Source organism: Hippopotamus amphibius, chromosome 1 (assembly GCF_030028045.1).
Source record: "Hippopotamus amphibius kiboko isolate mHipAmp2 chromosome 1, mHipAmp2.hap2, whole genome shotgun sequence".
Lineage (NCBI taxonomy): Eukaryota > Metazoa > Chordata > Mammalia > Artiodactyla > Hippopotamidae > Hippopotamus > Hippopotamus amphibius.
The window spans coordinates 31,555,018-31,580,879 of record NC_080186.1 but is presented as its reverse complement, the minus strand read 5'-3'; the positions used below and the strand labels follow the sequence as shown (position 1 = coordinate 31,580,879).

The 25,862-nt window shown below is 53.1% G+C and overlaps 1 protein-coding gene and 1 pseudogene across 1 annotated transcript in view; both read right to left on the bottom strand.

The window, feature by feature from the left end:
• Positions 1-25,159, bottom strand: part of BMP8A (bone morphogenetic protein 8a) — a 40,245-nt gene extending 15,086 nt beyond the window's left edge. The window contains exons 1-3 of the mRNA XM_057706198.1: positions 24,823-25,159; positions 8,094-8,283; positions 7,523-7,671 (exon numbers count right to left, since the gene is read on the bottom strand). Of these exons, the coding sequence (XP_057562181.1) occupies positions 7,523-7,671; positions 8,094-8,283; positions 24,823-25,159 (676 nt within the window). The remainder of the gene's footprint in view (positions 1-7,522; positions 7,672-8,093; positions 8,284-24,822) is intronic.
• Positions 3,510-5,058, bottom strand: LOC130835004 (succinyl-CoA:3-ketoacid coenzyme A transferase 2, mitochondrial-like; annotated as a pseudogene).
• Positions 25,160-25,862: the final 703 nt, after the last annotated feature.

Here is a 25,862-nt window from a genome sequence, read left to right as displayed (position 1 = left end):
AAGACAGAATGAAAGTTTTCTGGCAGCAGCACTGGATTCCTGGAAGGCAAGTAACCAGAAGAGAGTTAAGCCACCATTGGGGAGGGAACAATGTGCTTACTGTTAGGAGGAAGGGCCTTGGAAAAAAGATTGCCCTAGGCTAAAGAATAAGAAAGAAAACAGTAAAAGAAATACGGGAGCCTCTCATTTGGTGGAAAGAGAAGAAGACTCTGATGAGGAATGAAGAGACTCAGGGGCTCCCTTGAACTTGAGGTGTCCAACTCCAATATCCCCACAGGAGCCCCAGGTAACTTTGACAGTGAGGGATAAGTTGATTGACTTACTGATAGATACAGGTGCGACATACTCTGTGGTAAACACCAAGGTGGCACAGAAAACATCCCAGTCCATCCCGTTCATGAGAGTTTCTGGAGACGTACAAAACTGTTCTTTCTTACAACCTCTAGAATGCCAATTAGGAGACCTCATCCTGAAACACAGTTTCTTATATGTGCCAGTGTGTCCAGTCCCTCTTTTGGGCTGAGATCTCCCTTGTAAATTAAATGCTCAAGTAACTTTTTGCCAAGACAGCTTGACACCAGGGTCCCACCAGAGCACACTGTAAGCCTACAGATGTCATTCATGTACGCCCCAGAAAAGGCGACAGAGCTCTTCCCATCCCCCTCCACAACCAGAGGTCTACGAAAAGGTAAATCTGCAAGTGTGGGCTGATGGCACCCCAGGGAAGGCCAAAAACACATGGCCAATACAAATTCTGTTAAAAAGAGATGCTGGGACACCTAATCTAAAACAATACCCTCTGAGGTAAGAGGCCCAAAAGGGAATTCAGCCAAATTCTTAAAAAGTTTGAAAACAGGACTGATTAAAACTTGTAGGTCCCTGTATAACACCCCTATCCTCTCAGTCAAAAACCAAACTCAACAGAGTATCACTTTGTCCAAGACTTAAGGGCTATTAATGAAATAGTCCAAGATTTGCACCCTGTGGTACCTAATCCATACACTCTGCTCACAACTATTCTGGGAGAATACAGCTGGTTCTCAGTTTTGGACTTGAAAGATGTTTTTTTCCCCTGCATTCCTATTGCAGAAGAATCACAGCAGCTGTTTGCTTTTGAAAGGCAGGACCCAGAAATACAGGTAGTCCAACAGTATTGTTGGACAGTCCTGCCTCAAGTATTTAAGAATTTCCCTACCTCATCTGGAGAAATGTTGGCTAGGGACCTTAGAAACTTAATATTGGATGAAGGACTCTTACTCCAATATGTGGTTGATTTGCTCAAAGCAATCCCCACATATGATGTGTCTACAAAATACCATAAGAACCCTGAATTCTTTGGTCACTTGTGGACATAAGGTCTCCCAGAAAAATGCCCAAGTATGTAAGCAATGAGTCATGTATCTGGGCTTTGTCCTTTCCCAAGGACAGCAGGGCCTTTTGCCTGATAGAAAATGGGCAGCTGCAGGCTTGGGAACACCCGAGACTCACAGACAACTGAGGGGGTTTCTGAGAATGGCAGGCTTCTGTTGGATTTGGATCCTGAACTATGGGCTCCTAGTAAAGCCCCTCTATGATGCTTTAAGGGGACATGATTTGAGCCCCTTACTTGGACTACAGAGTACAAAAATATATAACAGGGCCTAACTTACAAAGGACCATCCAGCAAGTCACTCAACATAGCATGATTTGTGCTAAACATAACTGAAAGTCTGACATCAGACCTCCCCAGATGGGGACTCAACACAGAGGAACCTGCCCCACTGAGGACTGGCAAATAGACTGTACTCAAATGCCTCAAGCCACAGGAAATTTCAGATACCTGCTAGCATTTGTGTATACTTTTCCAGGATGGGCGGAGGCATATCCCACCAGGACAGAAAAAGCCTCTGAAGTGGTTAAAGTCCTCCTTAAGGAAATTATCCCCCAATTTGGACTGCCAAACTCCCTTCAAAGTGATAACGGGCCTGGTTTCATCCCTACCATAACCCAACAAATGTCTACAGCATTGCAAATTAATTGGAAGCTACCTTCCTCTGGGAGACCACAATCAACAGGAAAAAATGAGAAAATTAATTATCCATTGAAGAGGAGCATTGCTAAAATATGTCAAGAGACTAATTTACCTTGAGATAAGGCCTTGCCAGTTGCCCTGATCAGATCAGAGTGGCTCCCAGAAGCAGGCTCAAATTAAGCCCCTTTGAAATATTGTCTGGTAGGCCATTCCAGGTGTCTGCTGGTGAGGAAGAATCTACAAGCGCTCTGAAAGATCTAGCAGTTGCCAATTATGTTTAAACTCTGGGCACTATACTAACCTCTCTTCATGAGTTTGCTTCCAGCAGGTCTATCCAACTGAGGTAGCCTTACCTTCTTTCCAGCCTGGAGACCTATTCCTCCTTAAAACCTGAAGAGAACAAGGGCCTGAGCACCAGCTGATTGCAAGATGGACAGGACCACACATGGTATTACTTACCATGCACTCATCTGTCAAATTAGCTGGAGTCCAGCCATGGATACATCACACTCAGGTTAAAGTAGCTCCACTGTCATCAGAAAATGACCCAACTCTTGAGAGGCCTAGAGAGCAATGGGTTTGTGAACCCTTAGAAGAACTTAAGTTTGCTCTTCAAAAAGGATAAGTATTGAGATTAAAATTTCATTTTAGAAGGGATTTCATCAGGTTCAAGTAGTTGTACATAAAGAGAATTGTATTGCTTACTGAAAATTTTATGGAATATTCCTGACCCAAAGCTGATTGATTCCATTTCGTGATCACCCCATCACCTCTGTTCAATGGGAAGTAGCCAGAAAGACCATTGCCCCTTTTTCCCACAAGATTGTGGAATGGACATTGACAGTGGGGAATTATAATAGGGGTGGGGCATGTACAACCTATAGCAGCCCCACTCAGCCACTGGTTGGCACTGCAGTATTCCCCTCTCCCTCCCCAGCATAAAAGGAGCCTGAAATGGGACTGGGACAAGATGGTTTTTTGGAGACTCTAGTCTGCCATCTCTGTCTGCCACCTTTCCAATTAAAGTCATTCTTCCTTGCCCCAAAAACTCATCTCCTGATTTACTGGCCTGTCACGCAGCAAGCAGAGTGAGCTTGTGCTCGGTAATGTTTCCTCCACCATCACTTTCCCCTATATTTCATGATTCATTCACGAGACAAGGCACTTCAGTGAAACCCTTCCCATGGAATCACCTCAAGCTGCATAGAATTTAATGTAAATATCACAAACAGTGAGGAGGGTGATTGGAGCAGAGCTTTCTCAGAACTCACAAGACATACAAGGTCAATACATTTGTTTTCCTTTTGTTTTTAATTAAAGGCTCATCCCTCTTGAGAGAACAAAGCCTATCCCACCCATGGCAGCCAGTCTGGGATGGCAGGAGAAAGCCAGCCAGATGCTGGTGAAATGTAGACGTGTGAGCGTGGCTTCCTCGGGATGCAATCCTGGAAGGTTAAAGGAAGAAACACATGCTCTGGGACCAAGGTTCACTCTGTGGCTAGGTTTCCACCTGCTGCATGGGCCTGAGATTCGGGGAGACGGCAAAAGCACGCCCCGTGCTCTTCACGATGTCCTCCACTGTCAGGCCATCCCAGTGCTCAATAAGGGTCAGTCCTGTTTTCTTGTGCACATCAAACACAGCCTTCTCGGTGATGATTTGGTCCACACACCACTTCCCAGTCAGCGGCATGGTGCATTTCTCCAAGATTTTGGGCTCGTTGGCCTTGGTGCGGTGCTCCATGGTGACCACCACGCTGGTCTTGGTACTGGACACCAGGTCCATCGCACCCCCCATTCCTTTCACCTTCTTGCCAGGTATCATCCAGTTAGCCAGGTCACCGTATTTGGAAACCTGCATGGCTCCCAGCAAGGTTAGCTCGATGTGTCCCCCTCGAATCATGGCAAATGATTCGTCGCTGGAGAAAAAACGGCCCCCAGGAAGAAGGGTGACTGCTTGCTTGCCTGCATTGATGAGATCTACATCCACCTGCTCTTTTAATGGAAACAGACCCAAGCCCAAGATTCCATTTTCACTGTGAAGATGAACGGTTATATTGGGGCTGATGTAGTTGGGGGCCAGAAGAGGGATGCCTATGCTGAAATTGGCATACATGTCAGTCCTCAGAATCAAGAGCTGCCTGCTTGATGATCCGTGTCCTTATATTATCCGCAGACTTGCATATTTCATCATCCTCTTTCCGGACCGTTAAACCCTCAATTCTTTTCTCGTAGTTTTTCCCCTGTAGAACACGATCCACATAAATGTTAGGAACATGGATGTCCTTTGGGACAAACGACCCCACGTCCACAATTTCTTCCACCTCCACCACTGAGGTTCCCGCAGCTTTGTACATGGGCACGTTGAAGTTCCTGGCGCTGGCCCCAAAGATGACATTTCTGCCCGGTCAGCCTTCCACCCTTTCACCAAAGCAAAATCGGGGGTGATGGCGTGCTCCAGAAGGTCGTGCTGTCCGTGGAACTCCCTCACCTCCCTGGGCTGACTCAGGATGGCGATGTGGCCGTCGGGTAAGTACCTGATGGGTGCGCCTCCCTCCTGGACCAGGGTCCCATAGGCCGTGGGGGTGTGGAAGGCGGGCATGCCGGCGCCCCCCGCGCGGATGCGCTCGGCCAGGGTGCCCTGGGGCGTGATCTCCAGCTCCAGTTCGCCCGCCAGGTACTGGTGCTCGCAGAGCGAGGTCTCCCCCAACTACGAGCAGACGATGCGGGTGATCTGCTTGGTCCCCAGTAAAAGGCCGAGCCCGAAGTTCTCCACCCCCGCGTTGCTGCTGACCACGGTCAAGTCCTTCACGCGGGTCTTGAGCCGCCCCCCATCAGGTTGTCGGGGATCCCGCAGAGCCCGAAGCCCCCGACCATGATCCCCGCGCCGTCCGGGACGTCCCTCACGGCCTCCACGGCGTCCGCGTAGAACCTGGCGCGCGCGCGGGCGCTGATGGCGAAGCCGCACACACCGCCTGTCGCCAGCGCGGGCCGCGAGCAGCCGGCAGGGACCCGGCGCTCGCCGACGCCAGGGGCCGCAGGGCCGCCATCGTCCGCGGAGCTCCGGTTCGGGCTCCGGCTCCGGCGGGGACAGGCGGCGGCCGGCCGCGCCCCGCCCGCCCGTCACAGAGCAGGGGGCGCCCGGCGGTGTCGCGCCCGCCCGGCTGGTTCCCCGCCGCCCCCTCCGTCTCCGCGCTCCGAGGGCCCGAGGCGCCGAGCTTCGCGGGCCGCGAAGGCGGGAGGCGGGACCGGCCTGGACCGTCTGGCCGAAGGGAGGGACCCGGGGCCTGGCGCACGGAGGCCCCGAGGCGACGTCCCTCCAGGGACGCCTGGGCGCCGTCTCCTTCCCCCTCCATCGTCACCCTTCCTCCCAGGCGCGCTCCTCCGGCCCCCGCCACCCCACCCCCACCCCGCGAATCCACCTCCGTGTCAGCGGTTCCCACACCTGTGTCCCCAGCACTCACTGTCCGGAACGACATTTCCATGGATGTCAACCAGGGCCTCAACCGCATCCCTGCCCAAGGAGCTCTCTTGACCTCCTCCCTGACACCTGCTCCTCCTCTATTTTTCCCCAACCCGGGCGAAACCAAAGCAAAGTGAAGCCAAAGCTCTTCAGGAGCCCCCGGCTCCACCCCATCCCCCGTGGTTCCTCCACGCACCCCCCGCCAGGTCGGCGGCTGGACGCCCCCGCCCCTCAGCTCCCACCTCGACCCCGTGAGGCTCCTGGGGCCGCTCTGACGTCACTCTCGTCCCCCACAGTCTACTCTCGCCACCGAAGTCAGGGGGTCTTTATTTTGTGCATAAAATAAACTTCTTATTTTACAATACTTGGGATTTATAGAAAATATGCTAAGATAGTACAGAGAGTTCTCATATACCCAGACCCAGTTTCCCCTGGAAGTGTTAACATTTAAATGACTTTGGTACATTCATCACAACTAATGAGCCAATATTGGTATATTACTATTTACTAAACACCAGGAGGTATTAGGCTTTCATTAGTTTTCTCCAGTGTCTTTTTTCCAGGATCCCACCCAGGGTCCCACATGGCATTTAGTCATCACAGCTCCTTAGGCACTTCTGGGCTGTTAGTTTCTCAGACTTCCCTTGTTTTTTCATTTGTTTGTTTTTTGTTTAATTAATTTATTTATTGACTGCATTGGGTCTTCGTTGCTGCACACGGGTTTTTCTCTAGTTGCAGTGAGCAGGGGCTGCTCTTCCATGTGGTGCATGGGCTTTTCATTGCTTCTCTTGTTGTGGAGCACGGGCTCTAGATGCGCAGGCTTCAGTAATTGTGGCACACGGGCTCAGTAGTTGTGGCTCACGGGCTTAGTTGCTCCGCAGCATATGGGATTGTTCCAACCAGGGCTCAAACCCATGTCCCCTGCATTGGCAGGCAGATTCTTAAGTGCTGCGCCACCAGGAAAGTCCCTTCCCTTGTTTTTTGATGACCTTGACAGTTTTGAGAAGTACTTGTCAGGTATTCTGTAGAATGTCCTTCAGTTTTGGGGTGCCTGATGTTTTTTTCATGGTGAGGCTGGGGTTCTGGGTTTGGGGATGAAGACCATGGAGGTGAAGTGCTATTCCCATCCCGTCAGATCAAGGGCGTCTGGGAGCTACATGACGTGTTCATGGGAGCCCGAGCGTCTGCCTGAGGGGCTGCAGCTCATGTTCCCCTTGCAAAGTTACTGCCTCAGCCCTGTGCATGCTTTAGGAAGAAAGCCACTAAGTGCAGTCCACTCTGAAGGAGGGGGGGAGATGCTACACGCCCTTGAGGGGGAGTGTCTCAGAGGGTTGTTTTATAAAAAGCTGAATCAGACCCTGCCATCCTCCACTGCCATTAAATAAAATAACATTTATTTCATATTTTGCCCTCTTCTCTCAACCTCCTCTCCTCACGATCGCGCCCTGGCCCCCTGTGCTCCAGCCATGGCGGCCCCTTGCTGTACCTCAGACACACCAACCCTGGGCCCACCTTCGGCCTTTCTACCCTCATTGCCGGGGATAAAGGAGGCTCTCCCCCAAACACCTGCTGAATGCGTGAAGGCGCAAATCCTCATTCTACAGATGAGGAAACCGAGGCTTGGAGAGGTTAGTAACCTGCCAAGGGCCCCGAGCTGGAAGGCTGCAGAGCCGGGACTCACACCAGGCCTCTGCCTCTGCCTCAGAGCCGGAGGGGGTGAGCGCTTCCCCTTGCCCTGCCCAGCCCGGAAACTCCTGGCGTAGAAGGAGGCTCCCTGGAGCAGAAAGAATCTCCCGTTTCTTGGGGAGGGAAAACATGGACTCACTCTTAGCAACTCAAGTGTTGGTCCTGCAGAAGGAGAAGGGGGACCCTCGGCTGGGAAGGGGCCTCGGGCTGTCCTGCACTGTGAGACCTCACCCTCTACCCACGGAGCCCCCACGGCTGAGAAAGGCCAGGCCTCCAGGGCCAAACGAGGGGCTCGAGCTGCGTCTGGCACCGGCAGCGTCCTCGGAGGAGCCCCCGGGGGAAGGGGCACTGCTGGCCCGTCTCACCATCATCTGTTTCCACAGAGAGGCGGAGTCCCAGGTCCTTGCTACGGCTCAAGAGCCAGCGGTCACTGGCTGCTGTCACGTCCAACACCAGCCAGCCCTCGTCCCCAGACCGGAGCGTCTGAAGATCCAAAAAGAACAAGTCAGACTCCCTGTGGACACGAAAGAACAATTAACCGAGGCCGGCACCGCTGCCTTTGTGCTTCCAGTGCCCACCTGGGGGCCCATCAGAGGGGCATCGACCCTGCCTGCCTCTGGCCTGGGTTCCTTTTCTCACTGCTTCTCCCGTACAAAGGTGTTACTGTGTCCGTGTACAGATGGGGAAACTGAGGCTTGGGGGCTTCGTGACCTGTCCATGGTCCCATAGCCAGGACAGCAGGGTGGGGACATGAAGCCGGGACTGATGCTGGGCCTCTCCCCACAGTGACATGAGGCCTCGGGCCAGGCATCTTTCTTCTCCAAGGGTGGGCTGCCCAGGAAGCTCCCCTTCCATCCTCTGGGAAACGTCCTCCCCCAGGGCTGAGCCAGACACTCCGACAGAGAACTGAGCAGGCGGCAGGGCGGGGGCAGGCACCTGTTGGACTGCTCTGGGACCACCTGGAACATGCTGACGTGGAGGGTCTGGTTGAGTGGGTGGGTGCTGGGCAGCTTGTAAATCCGGAACTCCGCGGCTGTGACGGCCTCCCCCGCCGGGATCTGGGTCAGGTCAAAGCGGAACTCCTTCCAGTGGGGCTCCTGGTGGCCCAGGGCGTGGTCGCGCTCCACTGCAAGACAAAGCGGGACTGGCGGTCACGTGTGGTTCCGGCTCGGGCTCCGGGGTGGGCAGGGCCGGGTGGGAGCCGGCGGCCTGGGCAGTCTGGGTGGGACCCGCTCCCTCCTCGAGAACGGGCTTGTCCCAGCTCTGCCTCCTGGGTTCTGAGACCCGTGTCAGGGGGCGCCTGGCACGGCGCCCGGCACACGGCGGTGCCACACAGCAGCGTCCATGTCTGGTCCCCGAGCCCCAAACCCAGCCTGCCCCGCTCAGCCCCCTGCTGGCTCTGGACCCACCGATGGGGCAGAGGGACATCACTCCCAAAGCAGAAAAGGGCCACGGTGGCAGCAGGGACATAGCTGAGTGCACTTGAGCAGGACGGGGGCTTCCAGAGTCGGCCGGTGTGTGGATGGCAGGTGAGGGGAGAGTGGGCTTGTAGCTGACTTTGGAGCTGGGCCTTGAGGGGTGAGAGTGGATTTGCCACGATGTCGAGGGAGAAGGACAGCACAGAGGCAGGGACCAGCCTGAGCAAAGGCCCAGAGCCAAGGAACGTCAGCACCAGCAGGGAAAACAACAGCCATAACACCCAGCAAAGGGTGAAAGGATGACAGGACCCTTTCTGGAACAAGGGGAGGCAGGAAGAGGGGCTGGCGGGAGACTTGGAAAGAACCAGGAAGAGCCGAGGTAGGATGAGAACTCCTGGAGATGCTGGGTCAAGTGTTGGGGAAGTTGGAGGGTATGATCTGAGCAGGCTTCCTGGAGGAGGTGACACCTGACCTGGCCTTGAAGGATGGGACGGAGTCTTGGCAGGTGGATAAAGTCATGGTGGGGGGGATGTTCTAGGCAGAGGGGACCTCTATGCACAGGTGTGGGGTGCTGGGGCCACCCCACCATCCAGCGATGTGGGGCTTGGGGCATAAGTCTGGCTGTGGCCTGACTGCGGAGAGCTGGAATTCTGGCCTCGGAACGTGGGCTGTGCTCTGACCAGTGTGTGTAGGGGGGGTGGGGGGGGTGGCCAAGCTCAGGGTTTTGGGCAGCAGGGGAGTGTGGTTTGGGGGTAGAGTGGAAGCTATGTGTGGAGGAGAGGGTAAAGCCCAGGCTGGAGGGGACCCGAGGTGGGCCGGTGGCAGGGCTGCTCTAACAGTCTGGGCAAGAGCAGAATAAACCCATTTCCCCAGCTGCCCGGAAATGCCCAGGACAGTATATTTAGGGTGTCTCAGTTTAGCCTCCTGTCACTTTCAAACATTAAAAATCTGTGTTTCCGCAAAGCAGGGGCGGGAGCCACCCAAAGCCATCCCCCAAAACCAACACTGAGATTTTAATTACATGTCTGTGAGTCTTTTTAAAAACTCTCTCTCTGGCTACTGGACTCAGCGACCACAAGTCATCAGGCCGGTGGTGGAGGCGGATGTGGGAGCACTTCCTGTCCTCGCGGTGGGGACCGGGTCCAGTGATGGGCAAACAGCTGTGCTGGGCAGGGCCAGTGGACACACATGTTTGGGCAGGAGATGGGCTTTTCATCCCCAGACCAGGGAGGAGGGAAAACAGAACCTCCACTGTCTGACAGGGTGCTGGACCCGTGGCAAATGCCCACCCACGAGCCAGGCTGTTTCAGGGGCAGCGTGACACAGGCAGATCCGGGTCCTCCCACACAGGCAGGGCGTGGAGGGCAGGGTTCTGGACCCTCGCCGAGTGATGCCCACCATGAATATCACCCCACGCGTCCCCTCCTCCCTACACACACACTCACACACACAGCTCTGGGGACAATTTCCGTGGATTCGGTAACCGCAGAGACCACCTCTGTCACGTGGCTGTGTAAGCGTCCCTGATCTGCGGGATAAAATAGGTCCAGGCTGTTCGCTGTCACAGGGTGTGGCCCCGAGAATGAGGAGGGGCTGCTCAGCCATGCCCTGCGGCTCCTGACCCCTCTCAAAGCATCCTTAAGTGTATCTACCCCCAAGGCACAGCGGGGGCTGACAGGTGGGTCCCTGGGAACCGCTGTCTGCAGGCCTGACACTGACTCACATTGGATCCAGGACTGAGGGAACTACCAGCAACCTGCCAGCTCCTGTGGGCACCAAGCTCCGTGGCCTCCCTCCCTTGCTGACCTGGGGGCCCCCGTGCACCGGGTCAAGAGAGCCCTGTTCACCTGGACTGACTCAGCGCCAAGCTTCTGTCCTGTGGGTTTGTGAAATCGATGTCCTCCTCCCCCCCCCCCGCCTGGCCCAATAGTTCCCGCACAGGAAACTGCCCGCCCCAGCTGGTCCAGGCAAGCACGAGAGGTGGGACCTTTTTAGGAAAATGATTTTCATCAGAAATTGATAAGGCTTCTGGCATGCAGCATTAAACTAGACATTACTGTAACTAGCCAAAGGAAAGCACTCCCTTTCTATTCTGGAATGATGTGGATGTACAGCTTTTCAGCAGTTGCTTCTGTAGATTAGGGAAGATGTTTCTCAAATGCCGCTGTTAAGGAAGAGCATTTGTTGGGACTTGGATGTCTCCTATGGTAGTTCATGGGCAGGCTGCCCCTGCTTTAGCCACTAAAACAGCATTGAGAAGCGTAGATGCTCTGACCTGCAGCTGGGGCTTCTGGTCCCAGCTCTGACACTGTCAGCAACCAGGTACTTTCCCTGGGTGGCCTCAGTTTGCTCATCTTGGAAGTGGGGATCCTAGGATCCTTTCCACACAGGGCTGTGAAGGGGCTTTATAAAGGGCAGGGATCATGGGATAGGAGCAATGGCCATTCCTGAGGAGGTGGGTGGGGTGTTGACCTCTAATTTCCTAACTTAATCGACATATCAAAGTGATAACATCCTGCCAGCAGCACCGGGAGTTTCATGCATGAGACTCCAAAGCCATGGAAGAAAAAAAGACATTCAGCTTTCTTCTTCTAAACAAAAGTATGAAATGAAAGATTATATAACATAAAAATATATCAATGCAACTGAAAGGCATTTGGACGGCTTCAAAGTGCCTCCTTTCCACCTGCCTGACCTTTGTGCAGACACTTGACCTTCTGGGCCTGAGAATCTGCATCTGCAAAATGACTGTTTGATACAGAAATGAAATTGAAATGAAAGTGTAAAGAGCCCTGTCTGCTACTGTGTCCGCACTTGGTTGTGGTCCAGCAAATGCTTCTAACCTATTATTCAGGAGCATTTCCTTTTTGGTCACATCCATGCCCAGCCTCCACCTTCCCCTATAACCAAGGTCTGGAATCTCCCAAAGATGCCCAGGCCAGGAGAGGCAGACCTTCAACAATGCCAGTGGGGCCGTCCACTGCATTCCAGCTTGGGCACAGAGCAAAAATTGACTCTTTCCTTATGAAAGTGCTGTAGATTCCAGAACATCAGAGCTCAAAGGACAGAGATCACTTCATACAGTCTCCTCGCACTTTTATGCATGTATAGAGACAGAAACCAGGAGTCCTGGCTCCCATCTGGACTCCTTTTACCGTCCAATGCTGCAAAAACAGCATAACCCTCTCCCCCCACTTTGGAGTTGGCCTGTCCCTGCTTCCTACCCCACTGCTACTGTGGGATGCTCCGTAGAGGGAATTTGGGGAAAGGCCAAGGTCTGCACAATGTGATTTCTTGGGTTTTCCCGGTAAAATTTGCTGCTCGTTGTGGAGTTGGGAAGTTCATTCCCGGGTCCCCTGGCAGATTAAGACAGGCTGGGGGGTGGGGTGTGCAGGGAAGGGGGTGCTTCCTGCTCTGGATCCTGGCCATCTGAGATAAGTCCTGCCAGAAATCCTCTCTCCGTGGTCATCTTGCGAGTACTGCTGATGTTTGAAGTAAGGTTTCTGGATAGTAAATTATTGCCCCCATCTGCAGAACCTAGGGTAGGAATTCCTAAGCTGGAGGCGGGCAGGGTGGTGGTGGGGGGTTGTTTCCCATAATTTCAGTTTTGGGCACGTGGGAGAAGACTCCTGACTATACTGCCTTCTTATGCTCTGGAGGTTTTCTAAGAACACTCACTTTTCCATTCATTTTTCCCGGGCTCATCTAGGAATATTAATTACTTTGTTTATGCAGCCCATTTGAAAGCAGTGCTTATTGAATGCGAGTCAGTATTTAGGCACTGGGGACACTGCAGTCGACAAGACAGGCCAGCCCCTGTGCCTGGGGAGTTGATGTGTGGGGAAGTCAGGTAGCGAATGAGAGAGTGAACAAACAAGATCATTGTATGTGATGAGCCCTGGGAAGGACACCAAGAGGGGGTGGGATTGGGGATAATGCAGGGAGGGCGTGTGGGGTCACTTTATGTTTTTAACTTTATTCTGCAGTAATTTTAGATTATTTAGATTTAGACAAAAATTATTGTAAGCATAGTAAGAGACTTCCCATATACTCTTTACCCAGCTTTCCCTAATGATAACATCTTACATAACCAAACCACAGCATAATGATTAAAACCAGGAAATTGATATTGGTATAAAATGATTAAGTACACTACAGACTTTTCTAGAACCTTGCCAGTTTTCCCACGTACGTCCTTTTTCTGTTCCAGGATTCAATCCTGGATCCCAAATCACATTTCATTGTTAGGTCTCCCTGATCTGCTCCGACCTGTAACAAGCCCTAAGTCATTCCTTGTCTTTCATGCCCTTGCTTATGAAGAGCACTGGTCAGGCATTTTGTAGACTGTCCCTCAGTCTGGGTTCATCTGATGTCTTCTCATTGTTAAACTGAAGTTACAGATTTTGGAGAAATCCATCTCAAAAGTGGTGTCCCTTTCTAAGCGCATCAAATTGGATGACATAATGTCACCATGTTTTATTACTAGTGATATTAATGACTTCCTTGGTTAAGGTGATGCCTGCCAGGTATCATCACCGTCATTTCATTACTTTTCTTTTGGAAATAATAAGTATCTCGAGGGAGAAATTTTGAAATTTGTGCATATATCCTATTTCTCCTTAAGCTTCTGCCCACGAATTTTAGCAATTACTTCTGTCATATCTGCAATAGTGATTTTCCATTTCCTTCTTCCCCTCTACATTTATAAACTAGAATTCTTCTGAAAAGAAGATGTGCCCTTCCTCCCGTAATTATTCAATTATTTATTTACATCACTATGGGTTCGTGGGTATTTCATTTATTCTGTGGGTTATAATCCAACACAATTGTTACTCACTCTGCTGCTCAGCATGTTCCCGCTTTGTGGGAAGAGTCTTCTGGGGAGAGTCTTCAGGTTGGCTCCTTGTCCCTTTGACATGCTCCCTCCCCATCCTTTTTGGGGTACTTCCTAGTTGTCTGGCACCACCAGATGTTCCAGGCCCATCTTGTGATTTCCCATTCCCCACCCCAGACATCAGTCACTTCTCCAAGGAGCTCTGGTCCATTTCATTTACCACTTACAGAGTGGGATTTAAACACCAAGCTCTGGGCACAGGGTATGCTCATTAAAAAAAAGTGTCATGCTTTTAGGCCCTCTCAGTGGACAGAGCTGGGAAATACATGTGTGTATACTAACCTACGCACAAACACACATCTGCATTTATTTCTATGTTCCTGAATATATCTATTTGAAAAATTAGAGTTATACCTTTAGTTTCATTTCAGTGTGGGGTTACTTTAGATGTGATACTTTCGAAAAACCTTTCAAATAAGACGCTCTAAGAGTGGATCAAGCACTCATGCATTGCTGGCAGGAATGCAAAATGGCACAATCCCTGTGGAGGGGAATCTGGCAATATCTAGCAAAATTATACATGTTTTGACCCAGACATCTCACTGCTAAGAAATTGTCCCAAAGACACACTCACAAAAATACAAAAAGATGTACACCCAATTTTGTAACTTGTTACAGAAAAAGATTGGAAACAACCCAAATGTCTATCAACAGGAAATGGAACAAATGAACCACAGTACTTCTTCATGAGGGGGTGCTAAACAAATGCAAATTAGAACAAAGAGATCACCTTATACTCTTCAAGAAAGTGACCTCCAGGAGATAGTTTTATTTTAAAAAGAAGTAAGGTGAACAGTGCAGATAATATACCTTTTATCTAAGAGTGGGTCAAAATACAAATATAAAAATGCATACACATCATACGTATATACATATGTAATTGTATTTTTAAAACGGAGAGATAAACTACAAGCTGATAAACTAATTAAAAAATGGGGACTTCCCTGGGGGCGCAGTGGTTGAGAATCCACCTGCCAATGCAGGGGACACAGGTTTGATCCCTGGTCCGGGAAGATCCCACATGCCGTGGAGCAACTAAGCCCGTGAGCCACAACTACTGAGCCCACATACTGAAACTACTGAAGCCTGTGCTCCACAACAAGAGAAGCCACTGAAATGAGAAGCCCACGCACCTCAATGAAGAGTAGCCCCTGCTCACCACAACTAGAGAAATCCAGCATGCTGCAATGAAGACCCAACACAGCCAAAAAAACCCCCAAAAGCCCCCCCCCAAAAAAAAGAAAAAGAGAATTTAAGTAAAAGTCTGTAATCCTAAACTTGAATTGGAAATATTAATTTGAGGGATAGATTGGAAGTTTGGGATTGACATATACACACTGCTATATTTAAAACAGAAAAACAACAAGGACCTACTGTATAGCACAGGGAACTCTGCTCAATATTCTGTAATAACCTAAATGGGAAAAGAACTTGAATAGACACACGTATATGTATAACTGAATCACTTTGCTGTACACCTGACAATATTGTTAATCAATTATACTCCAATATAAAATTAAAAAAAAAAGAAATATTAGTTTGGGAACTTCCCTGGTGGTCAAGTGGTTAAGACTCCGCACTTCTATTGCAGGGGGTGCGGGTCTGACCCCTGGTCAGGGAACTAAGATCCTGCAGGCTGCCTGGCATGGCCAAAAAAAAAAAAAAAATTGAAAAGAAGGAAATATTGGTTTGAACTCATGATTTTTTTCTCTTAGAAAATACACATTCCCTAGCTTTGTCCACTGAAAAAAGCCTAGAAATGGTGGCCAAACAGGGACCGTGGGGAGCTCCAATGCCCCGAGTGCAGTCTCAAATGATCAACTCCACCACAAGGCACCAGGGCTCTGGGAGAAATGGCCCGTTTCTGACCCAGGGCAGGAAATGCAGAAGCACAGCCTGGAACATCTCATCCCAGCAGGCAAGGAAGCTCTCTGAACCTCCTAGGGGAGAGTTAAAAGTACTCTGAAGCCAACCCAAAGAGGCTTCATCATGGCCATGGAAGGGACAATATGAGCATCAGAGAAAGCATCTGCTACAGATGGAAAGATTTCACATACGTTAATATCCATGAGGTCATCATCAACCTTATCACAAAGCACGGGTCATCTCTGGACAGAATTTCTCAACCTTGGCACTATTGACCTATTGGGACAGATAATTCTTTGCTGGGGGTGAGAATTCTTTGCTGTGGTGACCATCCCAAGTATTTAGCAGCATTCCTGGCCTCTGCCCATTGGTTGCAGTGGCACCACCTTCCCCTCCCCAGCTGTGACAACCAAAAATGTCTCCAGATGTTGCCAAATGTCTCCTGGGAGATTAAGAACCACTGCCTTTGAAGAATGCTAGGAACCAATTCACTACTCTAAAACCTGGTAAATGAGGGGAATAAATAGTCAAGTCTGGAGGATGAGAAAAAAAGAGTCAAGTGAAGAGGTGGTGCAAGAGCCTTCCAAGGCAGACAGAACCACAAATGTAAAGGCCCTGCATCTTTGAGATGCTTCCAGGAGGCCCACAGGGCTGGAATCTAGTGGTGCAGGATCTAGGTGTCCAAGATGAGACTGGAGTGACAAGCAAGGCAGGTTCTTGTGCAATAAATCCTACCTCTCAGCCTTCAAGACTCCACAACAGTGACTCAAGGAAGCTCTGTCACCTAGGAAGAATTTAATACAGTTCAACTGTGGCTGATGCTGTGACACTCCAAGACCCTGTGAGGTGGGTTGGAAGCCACATGTAGTTTCCTGAAGCCAACAGAGACTCCTGACAGCCAGTTCCACTGAGACATGGGGTGGTGAGTCACGGGCCCAGCACTGGGGACACACAATGCCACTGCTGGTTCCACGGGTACCTTCTTTTCTACAAAGCTCCACCTGGGGAAACAGTCAGGGTGTTTACTTTCTTAACCCCTTATTGTGCCTCTAGGAAAGTAAGTACTCCCAGACCCTTGGCCTTCTCCACCAGCCTCTGATAAACATACCTCCAGATCCCACGTTTGCGTGAAGAGCCCACTGTGCACAGGAGATGGCCTTCAACACCACCACCACCATTCACGTTCTGCCTTTCCACGTCTGAGACCTGCTGTCTCTCCAGATACCATGCCTTGAGTCCACCAGCCTGACACCAGCAAAGGCTTGGACTATTTTTGTGCCCTGGACAAAACTTAGAGTCACTGAGACAACACAAATCTGTCTTGTTTCTGCTAAAATTTATCTTGTTTCAAAAGACACCCTCTTCCTCTAGTTTAGCATGCCTGTTAAGAGAATGGAATCTGCTTCCCTGGTGGTCCAGTGGTTAAGACTCCGCGCTTCCACTGCAGCAGGCTCGGATTTGATCCCTGGTTGGGGAACCAAGATCCTGCATGCCACAAGGCACAGCCAAAAAAAAAAAAAAAAAAACAAAGAAAGGAAAAAGAAAAGACTTTTCTGACAATCACCTACGGAGGACTGGGAGAAAATACTTGCAAATGCTGGGAGCAATAAGGGCTTAATTTCCAAAATACACAAACAGCTCATACAAATAACAAAAAACTCAAACAACCCAATCAAAAAATGGGCAGAAGACCTACACAGACATTTCTCCAAAGAAGACATACAGATGGCCAAGAGGCACATGAAAAACTGCGCAACATCACTAATCATTAGAGAAATACAAATCAAAACCACAATGCAGTACCATCTCACACCAGTCAGAATGGCCACCATTAAAAAGTCTGCAAATAATAAATGCTGGAGAGAGTGTGGAGAAAAAGGAACCCTTTTACACTGATGGTAGGAATGTAAAGTCATGCACCCACTGTGGAAAACAGTATGGAGGGTCCTCCAAAACTAAAAATAGAGCTACCATATGATCCAGCAATTCCATTCCTGGGCATATATTCAGACAAAACTCTAATTCGAAAAGATACATGCACCCCTATGTTCACAGCAGCCCTATTCACAAAACCTATCAACATCCACCATGAGATGAATGGATAAAGAAGATGTGGCACATATATACAATGGAATATTACTCAGCCATAAAAAAGAATAAAATAATGCCCTTTACAGCAACATGGATGGACCTAGAGATTACCATACTAAGCAAAGCAAGTCAGAAAGAGAAAGACACACACCATCTGATATCACTTATATGTTGGAATCTAAACTATGACACAAATGAACGTATCTACGAAATAGAAACAGACTCACAGACATAGAGAACAGACTTGTGGTTGCCAAGGGGGAGGAAGCGTGGGGGAGGGAAGGATTGGGAGTTTGGGATTAGCAGAGGTAAACTATTATATACAGCATGGACAGACAACAGGGAACTATATTCAATATCCTGTGATAAACCATAGTGGAAAAGAATATCAAAAAGAATGTATATATGTGTATAATTGGATCACTTTGCCTCAGGGCCCACAGGAGGGTCTTAAGCTTGGCTCTTCTTTTTAGCACCACCCCTAACCCCACCCCGCCCCGCCCATCCTCACAGCCTCCTGGGCCTTTTGGTACAAACACCCTCCCCCCAGAGTCCCTCCTCGAAGCTGCTCTCTCCTGAGCTGCCCCATCCCACCCAGTAAAATCCCCCTTGCCCTCCTCTGAGTCCATACAGATCAGCCTGCCGATCTCTCCCTTCTCTGGTTCATCTGCCCTCTGGACAGGGACCAATTTGAGGGCAGAGATGGAACAATGTGAGGTGCAAACGGGAGGCCTCAGCGGTCTGCTCCTCCAGCCCCTCGTGTCCCGGGGGCCCAGAGAGGGGACCCCCGGCCCCTCATCCCAAGGGCTCCTGGTTCCCCGGACAGTGGCTCAGTGTCCAGCAGTGTCCCCCTGGGCTGGGGCGCCCTGCTGGTCTGGGAGTGGCTTCAACATCACCGTGGGTCTCCACCCCAAGCCACCCACGTTCTCACTTTGCTGTGGGACGCGCCTCCACTCACGGCCGGGCCCCCAAGGTGGAGGACAGGTTCCCACGGGGCACTGGAGGTGGAAGGGCTGGGCCCGTCTGGCTGGTCCCACCAGTAACAAGGCTGAGGGGCCCCTTGGACCTAAGACAAGACCTGGATCTCCACAGCCCGTGCGGGTCCCAGGGGAGCCGCAGAATCTATCACCTCTTGGTTCTGCCTCTTGAAGGGCTTCCTCCCACCCAAGAATCTCAGTGCTGCAAGAGAAGGGCTTCCGCTTCATTTCTGGGGTATTTTTAGTCAGTTCTCATGACTGACTTTTTCAAGAGCTGTTTCCATAAATGGCTCTGCGTTCATAATTACCGGTCCAGGCCTCAGCTGACTTCAGAGCCCAAATTACAAGGGAACAACCCGCAGCTGCACCACATCAAGCCTGCCAAGGTCAAAAATAGATCCAGGGAGATGTGAGCAAGAAGGATGCGGTTCCTCCAGTTCAAACCCGGGGAAGACCTGAACTGTGGGGCTTTCCAGAAAGACGTGCTCACAGTGACACATCCCCTCTCTCCCGTGGGGAATGGGTGCCCGTGAGGAGTGGTGGGTGTCCTCCCGCCCTGTGCTTCACCCCGGAGGAGCCCCAGCAGTGGGCAGGGAGGGGGGGGGCACATTCTTTGGCGGGGGCTGGAAAGGCCTTCAGGGCAACCCTGCAGAGATGGGAAACGAGGCCTAGAGGGGCAGAGACGTACCAGGGGGTCACATGTCGGGTTAGGGGCCCTTGCAGACTTGGAGCCCATGTAAAATGAGTGGCCCTGGACTTCCTCTGGGTGCCGATTCTGGGATGGGGTGGGGGTCACCTGTTCACAAGATTCTTCCATCCACAGGTGCCTAAGAGGCAGTCTGCTGAGGCCACTGTCCTCCAGGCAGGGCCCTGAGGAGACTCGGGTCCCAGGGAAGGCCAGGGTGATCTGCAAAGATGGGGAGGCTGGCCCTGCTTCTGTGCCACCCGCCCAGGCCCAGGCTCATTTGCCTGACTCTGGGTGCTCCCTGCTTTCCTGCTGCCTTCCTCTTTCCCTCAACTTTGCCATCTGCCCTGAGCGCTGGCCACCGGGGGCAGGAAGTACAGGGAGGGGGTTGCCACGAGACTCAGATTTGCTCCCTGTTCTCAGATTACTCATGGTTTCCTGGGGAGTAGCAGAAAGAGGGGTTAGGTGTGCCCCCAGATCAGACAGGCAGAATCCTAAGAAATACAAATGATCAAGGATGAGGGCTTTAATCATGGAAGGAGTCTGTCCCTTTGGGAGGAACAGGAGTAGGAGGAGTCAGATTTATAGAAAACCCTGCCCATTCCTTTTAACAGAAGAAGTGGAGGTGAGTATATTCCACGCAGAGTGCACAATGTGAGCAACGGCGTGGAAGTAGGACGCAGTCGATCAGCTCCCGTTTACTGTGCTCCTACCGTGTGGCAGGCATGCAGCTGGCCTGACTGCATGTTTCACTTAGTCCTACGCAACCCCGGGAGGTAGCCCTTGTGAACCTTGTTCCAAAATGAGGAAATGAGGTGCAGAGACTTTAAAAGGAAACGGTGTGATGTCTCACAGCTCCCAAGTGGCAGACTCAGGATTGAAATGCAGGTTTTATATATCCACAAAGGACTGTGCACCAAGATGTCCAGACTGCTTCATGTACAGCCCCAAACTGGAAACAACCCAGATGTCCTTGAATAAGAATGGTTTGCAATGCAACACAACTCACTGATATGAGAACAACATATACAACAAAAACATGGATGAATCTCAAGAAAAATATGTTGGGGACTCCCCTGATGGCACGTGCTGCAGCTAAGAGTTTGCATGCCACAGCTAAGCAGCTGGTGAGCTGCAACGAGGAGCCCACCTGCTGAAACAGAGACCCAGTGCAAACAAATAAATAAATAATTTTTTTTTTAAATGTGCGAAAGACTAGACCCAGAGTATGTACTGTATGATTCCATTCACACGAAGTTCAAGAACAGACCAAAGGAATGTTTGGTGACAGAAATCAGAAAGTGGCTGCCTGAGGGGATTGGCTGGTAGCAGTAGGGTTCGCAGGAGCACTCGTGTTATATGTTCCTCCCTGGTCTGAATTTTGTCCAATGAGCATGCGTTATCTGTAAACCCCAAAACAATAAAAACACTTTAAAAACAGGATTCTCAGTTTACAACACACATTCAACACAGGCCAATTCAGCAGCCTGTACTGTATCTAACGATGGGCCCTGGACGAGGGGGAGAGGCCACTTCTGTGTAGGACAAGAGCAGAAGACGTGCAGGCAGGGAGATGACCAGCTGTGTGGCCTTGGGAAAACCACCTAACTTCTCTGAGCCTCACTGTCCTCTTTTTAAACAAATATGTGACAGTAAATGTGAGATGAAATGAAAGGACAGACATGGAGGACCTGGGCATGTGGTCATCCCTGGGTGCCATCTCACACAATCCCAGAACAGCCCCTAGGGTGGGTACCATGAGTATCTTCATTTTACAGAAGAGACTGAGGTTCCAAGAGGCAGACTGGAAAGTCCAGATCATACTAAGAGTAGGTGGTGGAGTCAAGATGCAAATTCTGTCTGTGTCCCAGGTTGGATCCCCCAGCCCAGTCCTGCCTGCCCTCCCCGTCCATCCCCTCCTGGTTTCCAGACAGAGGTGTCACTGTCTAGACCAGGTGACAACCCCCTTGTGGCTGATGTACTGTTATCTGTCTTTCCCACTAGAAGGTCAGCTCCACGAAGGGGGCACTTTGTTTCATTCGCTGTTACATTCCAGGAACTGGAACGGAGCCTGGCCCAGGGCAGGTACCACACGACTACTTGTTGAGTGAATTCAGGAAAGAATGAAAGAATTCCCTAGGAAAGAACCAAAGAAAGTGGCCCCGGGGCTCACGGAGGTGAAAGGTCACCCCTTCAAGGTCAGGAGGCTGAGCAGGACCCGGGCCAGGTCCCTCACTCCCACTGAGCCCTGCCTCTCCCAAAGCCAAGAGCCTCAGCACATCCACAACCCTGTCCTCAGCCACCCGGGACCACGGGAAGGAATCAGTCCAGTTCAGGGAAGGGTCAGGACAAAAGGGAAGATGGCTTCACTCAGTTCTGACTACACTTCTGCCTGCAGTGCTATTTGTGCCTCGGTTTCCCAGTCTGGAGCATGGGCACCTGCCGCCCGCAGACACGAGGCGGAGAAGGGTTCAGGAGGAACACGCGGAGTTGGTCTCTCCTGCCTCATTCCTCCCTCAGGAGGGGCTGGGCCGGCCGAGGCACGCGGGGTCCAGCCAGTCACACCCGAGCTGGGCGGAGGGATGGGTGGTGTTGTGAGTAGCTGCCTCGGACATGAGCCACAGGACCAGGGCTGGAAGGCACCTCGCGTTTCTGACACCATCACCGTGGACTGGACGGGAAAGCTGAGGCCCAGAGAAGGGAAGTGATGTGGTCCAGGATGTACAGGAATCCATGGCGGGCCCTGGAGGGACAAGAACCTGGGTGCTGCCTCCCAGCTCAGGGTCTCCTCCCCTGAGCTCAGGTGACACCAGGGACAGGTTCTGTCTGCTTCTCGAGGGCACCGGCCCCATCACTGTGTCCTGGCCAAGGGGAGCCAAGAGTCCACAAGCTGAGACTGACAGGCAAGCCAGCAGGGCCCGGCTCTGACCGCAGACCTGGCCCCCAACACAGGCCCTGTCAGTCACAACACAGCTCCTAAAGCATCTGCTAAGCATCTGCTCAGATGCAGAGGCCTGAATCCTGGACGGGAGAGGCCCAGGCCTCTGGATCCTACAGGTGCCACTGACAGTCAGGGGCCCGGCACGCACCAGGCCTGGCTTCTCAGGAGCTGATGAGGCCGATAGCAGAGGTGGAGCTGGAGGCAACAGGTGTGGGAGCCTCAGCGTGGGCGCTGATGCCACAACGACTCTGCTATTAGACTCCATGGCGGTTCAGAGGCTAGCGACCTTCAGGGGCCTAAAGCTGGGGCCTCCAAAGGAGGGAAAGAATCCTGGTAGGTGTCTAATCCCCCACATCAGCCTGGATAATTACCAGTTAAAACTACTCTAACTGAAGGAGTTTTACTAGTGCAATTAGTACATCAGTATAAAGAAGGACCTCTGACAGCTGGCTCGACCCACCCACAGGCCAGGCTTCCACTGAACAAAGATCTACTTGTTAATCCACAGCATCAGAGGCCTTAGATCTTCATGAAACACACAGAGGTGGCGTGGGAAGAAACTGGGATTTGGAATCCACAGCCTGGATGATGCCATGGACATGCTGTGTGGACCTGGGTTGGTTATTTAACCTCTCTGAGCCCACCAAATGAGGTTGGTAAAACAGCCTCGTAAGTTGCTGCATGGATGAAACAAGGACTTATAAGGCTGTGGAACTTCAAATGCTAGTTTTTGTTCTAAAATTAGGTAGAAACACCTTTGGTTGGCTTTAAAAATCTGTTTGTGTGTTTCACGTGTCTATAAGGCAGGTGGGGACATTTCCACCACATCCACACCAAGGCTGGGCAGCAGCTGGGAGGGACTGGGATCAGCGCTGACCAGGGCCAGGTTCACCCTAATAAAGGGGGTGACTTTCTGCTCCTTCCTCTCTATCAATCAATCACTTAACATCTCTGAGGCTAGATCATTAGAAGCCCCATTTTACAAGGAGAGATCTGAGGCTCAAAGAGGGCAAGGAACTTGCTTAAGATCACACAGTAGAGGCAGGAGGTCCAGATCCACCTGAGCTCAGGGTGCTGTTTGACTCATGGCAGCAGCTCCCACTGGGGCTGTGCACCGCTCGCCCCAGGGGATGCTGGGGGAAGAGGGACGAGGGCTAGGCAGTGTTCCATTAGCCTGGAGGCATTCTAAGGGTGACTGTATCCACAGCTCTTCTTGGTCCTGAGCCCAGGGTCAGCTTGTCCCTAGCACAGAGCTCCAGCCTCAGGTCCACATATGGTCGCCTTTGTCCCAAGTCCCCACCCCTGCCCTCTAACCAGGAAGGTGGCATGTAGAGCCCACCAGCCCAAGTCCTATACCTGGTACTGGGCTCTCAGGAGAGGTTAATGGCAGCCTCCTGCTGCTCGCTCTCCCACCTGAGCCCATCACAAACTCTGGCTTTGGGGGGACAGGCCTCCGTGTCTGTCCCCTCTTCCTGCCCTACTGTAGGAAACAAATGGCTAAAGACTCACAAAACCTGCTGTCGCTCTGGCCCTTGGCTTCCTCTGCCAAAACCCCTCTGAAAGCTCTGTCCACCCTGAAAGCCTGCCCTTCTGATGCAGAAATGTCACCTCCTTGAGCACTGGATGGAGGGCCAAACAACCTGGGCCTGTCCTGGCTTGGCCCCGTAGAAGTCACATTGTCCTGAGCAGGACACTGCCTCTCTGAGCCTCACTGTCCTCATCCGGGAGATGGGGATGAGTATCACGTCTGCTAACAGGGCTGTTGGGACAGTTAAGAGCGATGCTGTAGGTGAAGGGAGGCTGGTGGCCTTGGCAAGGGTCTTCTCCCTGCTCTGGGTCCACAGCTCTCCCCACCTGGGGCTGAGCTGTAGTCCTTGGGTCCCCAGGTCCAGCCTAGTGTCTGACTCAGCCAGACCACTGCCCCTCACTGGCCACAGACAGGAGGCAAAGCGGATAGGGGACATACGTTCATGAATGAAGACTAAAGAGAGTTTAGTAATGGAAAGGGTTACCTTTGAGAACTTCAAGGGTAAATGGCTCCATGATTTGGAGTATAATTTCTGCAGAGAGGAAAAGCTGGGCTTTGCTAGGGAGAACAAAGAGGGTCCAAGCTGCCCATCGGGTCATTCGATGGGCCTGGACACTCATCCCACGACAAGCCAAGTCCCAGGTGTGAGCCCAGAGTGACGAGACCACAGTCCCTGCCCTGCTGAGCTCAGAGTCTGCACCTTCCCCTCTGCCCTCCCCCCAGCAGCACCCGAACCCCCAGGTGGCCCAGGGAAGAGGCTGCTGTGGACTCAGAACATCTGGGTCCTCATCTCAACTCTGGTGCTTTGATGATGTGCCCAGGGTTTTCCACGCTGAACTTTGTCCCTCTCTTCAGTATCGCCCTTATCACAGTGACAGCATCACAGCCTCTGTTTACTCATCCGTCTCCGCAGGACCAGACTGTCTTGCCGGCACTGCCCGCGTCCACCGGACACTGCATGACTCTTACCGTTGGGTGTGTCTGGAGGCGGGCGAATGTCCGCGCCTCTGGGACTCGCACGCCTCATCCGTCCCTGCCGGGTCAGCAGCTCACCGACCCCCGCAGCCCTGAGCCTTCGCTGCCCCGACCTGGGCCGTCTTCCCTCCCGCGGCTCCTCGTCCACGACAAGGCGACTCCCCGCCCTGCCCGAGGTGGCGCACACGCCCCTGCAGCGCGAGTTCGGCTCCCGGGGGGCACTCGGCCCGCCGACCCCACGCGCCTTCCCGCGGGGCCGCCGCCGCCGCCCGCCCCGGGCCCGCTCTCACCCATGTTGACGAAGCTCATGACCAGGTCGGCGCGGCCCAGGCGCCGCTCGGGGGTCCCGCCGTCCTCGGCGTCGTCGCCGCCGGCCACGGCGCGGTACAGGTCCAGCATGAAGAGCGGCGCGGACGCGGGCAGCCGGGCGGCGGCGGGCGGCGCGCGGGGCCGGGGCCGCCCGGGCAGCCCGAGCACCGCCAGGATCTCGCGCTGCAGGTCGCGGCGCTCGCGCGGGCCCAGGCAGCGCTGCGGGCAGCCGGGCGCGGGGCGCGGGCCGGGGCCGCCGCCGCTCAGCGCGCACAGCGCCAGGCCCAGCAGCCAGAGCGAGCCGGGGCGCGCGGCCATGGCGGGACGCGGCGGCCTCAGCGCGCGCGCCCCCGCTCCCGGCCGGGCCCGAGGCTGGGGCCGCCCCGACGGCGAGCGGCGGGCCGAGCTCGGGGCCGGCGGGACGGGGCGGGCGTCGCCCGCGAACGCGGCGCGGCCCCTAGAGCGCCGGACGCGAGGCGCCGGTCGCGGCTCCGGGCCGTCGGGTGCGGCCGCACCGCCTCGGGCAGGGGCTCCTCCGTGGACCGGGACCGTCGGCTAAGCCGTCTGTCCCGCCGCGCCCGACAGTCCGGCTGCTGGCGAGGCCGCGCAGCTTCGAGGCGGAGGGCGAGCTACCGTCAGGTTCCGGGCGGTGCGGACCCTCGGGCCGTGCCGACCCTCAGGCCGTGCCGCGCGCCGGGGGCCGAGGTGGCCTCTCCGGGTCGCGCTCGCAGCCGTCGGGTCCCGCCCCCTCCGGACCCGACCAATGGGGCCACAGGGGCGGGGCCAGGGCCGCGGAACCGACGCCCAGGGAAGCAGCGCCGGGTGGCTGGTGGGGACTCCCCAGAGATGCGGCCCGCCCGTGGGTGGCGGGAGGGACTGGTGAGGAGTGCGCAGCCCCGCCGTCGGGGGCCTCGCGGTCGCCCTGGGCTCCCCTCCCGCCGCTGGCCGCGCTGTCGGGCGAGCGCGGGGACTCGGCCTGGGGACCCACGGTAGCGGTGCGGTCCGGGGAGATCAGATCCTG